At 42.4% G+C, this 8,012-nt stretch overlaps 1 protein-coding gene across 1 annotated transcript in view; it reads left to right on the top strand.

Moving 5' to 3' along the window:
- Positions 1-7,618: 7,618 nt before the first annotated feature.
- ENTPD2 (ectonucleoside triphosphate diphosphohydrolase 2) overlaps positions 7,619-8,012 on the top strand; it is an 82,205-nt gene continuing 81,811 nt past the window's right edge. The window contains exon 1 of the mRNA XM_089675060.1: positions 7,619-7,777. Within this exon, the coding sequence (XP_089531186.1) occupies positions 7,661-7,777 (117 nt within the window). The 5' untranslated portion in view covers positions 7,619-7,660. The remainder of the gene's footprint in view (positions 7,778-8,012) is intronic.

The following is an 8,012-nucleotide window of genomic DNA, read 5'->3' as shown; positions in this document are numbered from 1 at the left end:
AAAGGGTCTGGTAAATATGTCACATTTACCAGCCCTTCCTTTCCTGAATGAACACAATGAGCGATCAGTACTGATCACTCACTGTGTTCATTCATAACTGAAGCAAAGTAAACTGTGTTTTTTTTTTTTTTTTGAGAGGGGACCCATTCAGGTTGGTGGTTTATAACAGCAGCCCTGTGACCAAAGCATATCCCTCTACAGTGTGTACTTACTCAATCCAGAGCACTGTCATTTCTGTCTGCTGTTTCATTGCTCTTCTATCTGCATTAATCACCTCTGACAGGTTTTCCTGACACCAAGAGAAAAAAGGTGACGAGAGGAACCTCCAGCACTCAACCTGTGATTGACAGCCTCAGCTCTGTTCCTGTGAGCTGTGTGAAGGGGGGGCGTGTCTCTTCCCTCCAATCAGCATTCTCCTCACTGAGCTCTGCAGAGTGTAATTTCAGCTCCCCTCCCTCCGCTTTTCAGAGCTAGGAGATCCTGCATAAATTCACCACTTTGAACAAGTGTAGAGAAGAGAGTACTGCAGGTGAACAGGTGTAGAGAAGAGAATACTGCAGTTAAACAGGTACAACTTATGTAGGAGGATTTGCTTCATCTCTGTGTATCACCTGAGGCTCGCCACCTCACTAGGTATATGTGAGGGTTTACAACCACTTTAACCCATAAAACCTATGGGTTAATCTTGGTGGCTTTACTTTTACATGTAAATGGCAATGACTTTTGAGGTGCTGTAACGTGTTGGTGCAATGCATGTCCTATTGGCACCCAGTGCAATGCATCTGCACTGCAGCTTGCAGCTACACACTACCATGCATTTTGGTGTACTTTGTCCCAGTAATGATGGATCTATTTTTCTGTGCAATGCCAGCCCATTCAAATTAATAGGCTACCTTAACATGTAACACGTTAACGCCTGCATAACGTGTGCCTTAATGCAACACGCTGGTGTGAATGGGCCTCAAGGGAACTGAAAATATAATTTTAGATGGTAAAAAATAGCAAACAATGCACACGTCATTCTGTAGTGAATTGGTCCCCATGTATGCAACCTGGGAGTAGTGGCTGATGGGGCGATCAGACAGTAGCATTATTTTAGCTGACAATTGCGCGGTCATGCCACGCTGTACCCCAAACGAAATGTATAACTATTGTTTCACACAAATAGAGCTTTCTTTTGGTGGTATTTGATCACCACTGGGGTTTTTTTAGTTTTCATTATATAAAACAAAAAAAAGACCATCATTTTGAACAAAAAAAACTATATTTTCTACTACTGTTATTAAACATTTCCAATAAAATCAAATGTCTTCATAAATTTAGGCCAAAATTTATTCTGCTACATGTCATTGGTAAAAAGCAATCCCACATCTATACTGCATTTGTGGGGACACTATACTACTGGGGACACTAGTAGTCTGATTGTGATTGAAATACTGATCCATACAGACACTATACTAGAAATGACAGTTATAGTGTGACTGTGATAGCGTGGCAGCCAATCTGGCACTAACACTGGCTAGGAGGGACACTAACTGACTGACACTGATGTCGCTAGTGACACTAATACAGTGATCAGTGATAATACTATACACTGACACTCAGGGGCTGACTGACAACTCATGGGGCCCCCGGGCAATAGGGGATCATGGGGCCCCTGTATCCTTGCCCAAACTCAAAAAAGCCTATGAAAAAGGTATCAGAGGCATCTCATGGGGCCCCATACTGACCCCGGGCCCTCGGGCAGTGCCCGAGTTTCCAAATGGTCAGTCCGCCCCTGCTGACACTGTACTAATGACACTGGCTGGGAAACAGGGGTGATTAAGAGGGCAATTAAGGGATTAACTGTGTGCCTCACACGTGTATGCAGGTGTAAGCGTGCTGCTTTTACTCAAAGATCTGGCTGGCTTTCCTCCCTGATTTCAGCTCTAAACGGTAAGTGAAACCAGGGCGGAGAACCAGCCAGACCTGGCTTGTGTGTTTACACAGATCTGTGCTGTGATTGGCCACAGCAATCAGTAGGTTCACAGCCCAAATTATTGGCTGTGCGCCTGTTGACAAACACGTGCTGCATCCAACCACAGCACGAGAGGCAGGGGGTGTGCGCAAACCTGTAAACCCAGAAGCTCGTCGCTGAGCCAGAGGGAGCCGCCCACAAGCAGCAAGTCGCAAAGTGGTTAAAGTGTTACAAAACCCAGGACCCTGCATTCACTCTATCTGATCTCCCACAGTACACACAACATGGAAATGCAATTATTTTAGTAAATATAAACTGCTAAATACCTTTTCTTATCAGCAGTTAGAGCAGTCTTGTGACTTCTATCAGTGTCCAGCTGAGCACTGGTTAAAGCTTGTAGGAGGAGTTTTCTCTAGAAGGATATAGAACCCCTGACCTCTGTCTGGACAGTGCTGATTGGCCCTGTGCTGATCACATGCACTCTCCCAAGAAAATAAGTAAAACCTCTCTAGCAATTCACACCAAACTGAGCATGTACAGTGTCTCCACATGATATGTCTTAGCAGAAGGTAAGAGGAAGACAATGGAAAAAGGGGATGATCAGAGAAGACAGGATCAAACAGCATTTTTACACAATGCAGAGGATTAACCCCTTAGGTTCCACAGTGAGTATAACAAGCATGCTTTACTGCATATAATGACTGATTTTACTGTTGTGGGTTTAGAAATACTTTAACACCCCGGTCACATTAGGTGCGACTTGGCATGCGATTTACATGCCTTGAGACTTGCAAATCGTATGCCAAATCGCACCCTATTGTCTGCTATTACAGCGGTCATATCGGTGCGGTTCCAACTTGGTCGGAGCCGCACCAATTTCTAAAGTAGTACATGCACTACTTTTGGTGCGATTTGCATAGACATCTGTGTCAGATGTCTTGCAAATCGCACCTCAAATCGGCATGTCACCCGACTTTGAAATTGTGCGACTTCACTGTAAGTCGCACGGTTTCAAAATTGGCTTTGATGTGACCGGGGTGTAATGGCCAGTTCACACTATAGAAACGCAGTCCAGGTGCGCTCCGGATGCGTTTTTGCATGCGCGTTTTTGGCACGTTCCTGTGTTTTTGATTAATTTTTTAAAAAGATTTCCGATGCGTTCAGTGCGTTTTTATGCATTTCAGTTAATTTTTCCCTTCTCTTTTTCTTCAATTGAAATAAGGACGTGTGTGTTCCAGTGCATTTTTTATGCGTTTTGGTGCATTCCAGTGCATTTTTGAAGCGTTTTACCATGTCCCAGTACAGTTCTGTGCAGAAAAATGTTCTACTTTTTTTTTCTGTAACCGGAACGCACTGGAGCTGCGAGCACTGATGTGAACTATGACATTGACAACCATATAGCCTACTTTCTGTGCGTTTTGGATGCAGATAAAAAGCAACTGAAACGTTTCTAGTGTGAACTGGCCCTAAAGGAAAGTATATTCTGTAACCAGAGAACACGTAATATTTGTTGTAAGGAAGGTTTTTAAACAATGATATATATAAACAAAACATATTATTATTTTGATATTATTATTGTAATTATCTGTTTCTTAAGCTAACACCTAACATTAAAGTATAACTAAAGGCAACACTTCTTTTTCATTTTGGATGGAGTGGAGAGGGATTAGAACCCCTGTCAGTTTTTATTGCTGCCTGTGTCCCCATTAGGGAGAGTCACCCTCTCTATTTGTCCTGTTTACCATTATCAACAAAAGTAAAGGTAAAAGAAAATCCCAAATTTTGGGTTGACTTTGGAATAGTAATAGAGGGGAAATCCAGTTCTAGTTGCCTGGCAGCCACAATAGATTCCTTTAATTTGCAGGGATTTCCTTTGATTTCCTGTTTTGGCTACAGAATAGGAAGTGGAGGGAAATCTCCCCAGTGGGACACAGATGGCAAAAAATGAACACAAATATAAGGGTGATAGCCCTTCCTAAAGCCACTTTCACACAGGCGTTCCGTTTTTTTCATAAATTCAGGCATGTTTTTTCCAATAAAAAACGGATCAGTTCACATCAGTTTTTTATCCATTTTTCATCCGTTTTTGCATCCATTTTTCATCAGTTTACATCCATTTTCATCCAAATGAACAAACGAAACCAGCACTCATGCTGACTGGGAGTACTGTAGCTGTCATTCATTGAGGTGCAGCCCCTAGAAGATCGGGAAATCTTGATACTGGTGAACAAAAGCAGAACAGGGCGCACTCTCGTCATGCATTACCGTGGTGAAACACGAGTTTATCGAAAAGCATAAAAATGTATAATCACAAACCAAAGGGAGATAAAAACAGGACCGTCACCACAGACTCTGTATCTCCGTTTTATCTCCCTTTGGTTTGTGAGTATGCATTTTTATGCTTTTCAATCAACTCGTGTTTCACCACGGTAATGCATGACGAGAGTGCGCCCTGTTCTGCTTTTGTTTTGTTTACATCCGTGTACAACCTTTTTTATCCCTTTACATCCATTTTCAGCTGTTTTTTGTCAGTTTACATCAGTTTTTGTCCATTTACATCTGTTTTCCATCTGTTTCCATCTGTTTTCAGCTGTTTTTTGTCAGTTTACATCGGTTTTTGTCCATTTACATCCGTTTTTGTCCATTTACATCCGTTTTCAGCGTTTTTTTGTAAGTTTACATCAGTTTTTGTCCATTTACATCCGTTTTCAGCTGTTTTTTTGTCAGTTTATATCTGTTTGTCTGTTTACATCCATTTTCCATCTGTTTACATCCGTTTTCAGCTTTTTTTTGTCAGTTTACATCAGTTTTTTGTCCATTTACATCCGTTTTACATCCGTTTACATCCGTTTTCAGCTTTTTTTTGTCAGTTTACATCAGTTTTTGTCCATTTACATCCGTTTTACATCTGTTTACATCCGTTTTCAGCTGTTTTTTTGTCAGTTTACATCCGTTTTCCATTTGTTTACATCCGTTTTCAGCTGCTTTTGTCAGTTTACAACCGTTGTTGTCCGTTTACATCCATTTTCCATCTATTTCCATCCGTTTTCAGCTGTTTTTTGTCCGTTTCCATCCGTTTTCCATCCGTTTTCAGCTTTTTGGCAGTTTACATCCGTTTCTGTCCATTTACATCTATTTTCAGCTGTTTTTTGTCAGTTTACATCAGTTTTTATCCATTAACATCCATTTCCATCTGTTTCCATCCGTTTTCAGCTTTTTTTTTTTGCATTTTACATTCGTTCTGCCCATTTACATCCGTTTTCAGCAGTTTTTTGTCAGTTTACATCCGTTTTTGTCTGTTTACATCCGTTTTCCATCTGTTTACATCTGTTTTCAGCTGTTTTTTGTCAGTTTACATTCGTTTTTGTCTGTTTACATCCGTTTTCCATCTGTTTACATCCGTTTTCAGCTTTTTTTTGGCATTTTACATCCGTTCTGTCCATTTACATCCAATTTCAGCAGTTTTTTGTCAGTTTACATCCGTTTTTGTCCATTTCCATCCATTTTCCATCTGTTTCCATTCGTTTTCAGCGGTGTTTTGTCAGTTTACATCAGTTTTTGTCCGTTTACATCCATTTTTCATCCGATTACATCCATTTTCAGCTGTGTCTTGTCATTTTACATCCGTTTCTATCCATTTACGTCCGTTTTCACAGTTTTTGGTCAGTTTTCATCAGTTTTTGTCCGTTTACACCTGTTTTCCATCCGTTTACATCCATTTTCAGCTGTTTTTGTCAATTTACATCCGTTTCTGTCTGTTTACATCCATTTTTAGCTTTTTGTTGTCAGTTTACATCCGTTTTGTGGCCGGTTTCCGTCCGTTTACATCAGTTTTTTGTCCGTTCCTTTTCATTTAACAGAAGAAAATAGGGTTTTCTTCCGTTCAAAAAAACGAATGTTGACAGATGCGGACATTACTGGATGTAAACAGATCATCATCCGGCTACATCTGCTAGTCGATAGGAATACATGGCTGTCCATTTTTCATCCGCAACCGGGCAGATGAAAAACAGACATACGGAACGCCCATGTGAAAGGGGCCTAACTCTATTCTACTACTAGTTCTACTTCCTGGACCCATTCATACCTATGCAGACTCATTGTAGCTTGTGTTATAGCCCACATGCAGCCATGTGAATGAGCCCTTATAAATACCAAATACCAAATAAATTGCAGTTTGTGCATGTGAATTACCCATATAGGAAATCATTGGGGTTTCTATTTAAAATGCATTTTCATGTAGCAAAATTCCTGTGATTTTCTGCAGGATATTGGCCAAGTGTGAATACACCACTAACCCACAGCCTCCTCTTGCTTTGGATCGCTCTTCAGAGAACATTTGACAGATGGTGAGTAGGAGTTCTGTTGCCTCCTCACTGCCAGATTTAACCCAGTGAATGCCATACTATTGCGCTGCTATTGCTTGCATTGCGCAGGGTTGTTGCCTCTTCCCATAAACTTGTTTGGCAGAAGTAACGTCTGGGGCCAGTTCACACTGCATGCATTTCAGTTGCTTTCTTTTCTGCATCCAAAACGCACAGAAAGTAGGTTATATGGTTGTCAATGTCATAGTTCACATCAGTGCTTGCAGTTCCAGTGCATTCCGGATGCATAAAAAAAGTAGAACATGCTGCATTTTTCCTGCACAGAACTGTACTGGAACGCACCAAAAACGCATTGGAACGCACATGTTTAGATTGAAGAAAAAGAAAGGGGAAAAAATGAAGTGGCAAGCATCAAAAACGCACTGGAATGCGTCAAAAATGTGCATGCAGAAACGAATACGGTAAGCATCTGGACTGTTTCTATAGTGTGAACCAACCCTTACCACCCCCCCTCCCCCCAGCTGCACTTGTGATTGAAACCTATGGCTGCAGTTTTTTCCTGCCTGTCTGAACCTGGGCATGCAGTTGCTCAGGGCTCTGTGACTGCAATGTTGTGCTTCACAGCTGCACCAAGAGTTACACAGCATTTTGGTGGGGGTTACTGCCACAGAACACAATTAATACATGTCTTTGGAACCCAACCTCCTTCACAAGCAACGCACGCAACTGTGGTGCAGTAATGCAGCATTTACAGGGTTAAATCAAATGGTGTGGTGGGGACATAATGCCTGTCAAATGCCTTCTGAAAAGTGTTCCAAAGCAGGTCACTCTTCAGAGGACACTGTACATGTGAATGAGCCCTAACACTGTTGCTAAACCAATAGGTTGCTTGACACACTCTTCCATAAGCCCCAACCAAGCTGGTTCATTAAAAAAAAGAATATAATGCAAAGAAGCTTCTCTCACCAACCAATCAGAATCCGGCTGTTAGCTTTTTCTTTCAGGTAAGAAAGTGTCAGCAAGCACCTGATTGGCTGGATTGGTTCTGGTGAGCACACCCCACTGAAGCTGTTCTCTCAACTATAGAAGTTGTAGACTGTGCCTGCAGTGGATCTTCAGGGGTTAACAAAGGAGCTTTTATTTGAATAAATTGCATATTTAAATGGTCTGGCCAGGCATTACCTATGACCTGTCCCTATGTGTGTGTATTATGTGTGTATATAGTGCTGACACATCCAGCCTTCCCCATTCCACCTAATACACCTTCCCAGCCAATGAGAGGCCAGAGCTGCTCATGCCTCCTCCCCACCCCCTCCCTCCTTCTGTCTGCTCCTTGTAAGAGCTGAAAGGACCAAGCCAGTCCTTACAGCTGCTGGAGATGGCAAAGAAGGTGCTGGCGGTCCTCCTCCCCCTGGTGCTGTGTCTCATCGGGGTCATTGGGATCCTACTGCTGGCCCTGCCTGCCAGGGAGATCACTGAGCCCCCAAAGTACAAGGTGAGTGTATAGAGAGTGTGCACACCTGGGCTGAGCCCCACTGACAGCTGCAGACCTCTGTGCTCTATCACTGCTTGCTGATCTGATAGGTGTGAGCCATGTGTAGTGGTGACAAGCACACCCACACCGCTCTGCGCACATGTACACAGTTCTACCATGTATGTATACATATACCCGGCTGTGCGCACATGTACACAATTCTACCATGTATGTATACACCCACACCGCTGTGCGC

This window comes from Staurois parvus, unplaced genomic scaffold (assembly GCF_062004578.1).
Source record: "Staurois parvus isolate SC_StPar_1 unplaced genomic scaffold, SC_StPar_1.0 ptg000154l, whole genome shotgun sequence".
Taxonomy (NCBI): domain Eukaryota; kingdom Metazoa; phylum Chordata; class Amphibia; order Anura; family Ranidae; genus Staurois; species Staurois parvus.
The sequence above is the reverse complement of the archived record's forward strand: the minus strand, read 5'-3'. Positions and strand labels throughout refer to the sequence as shown.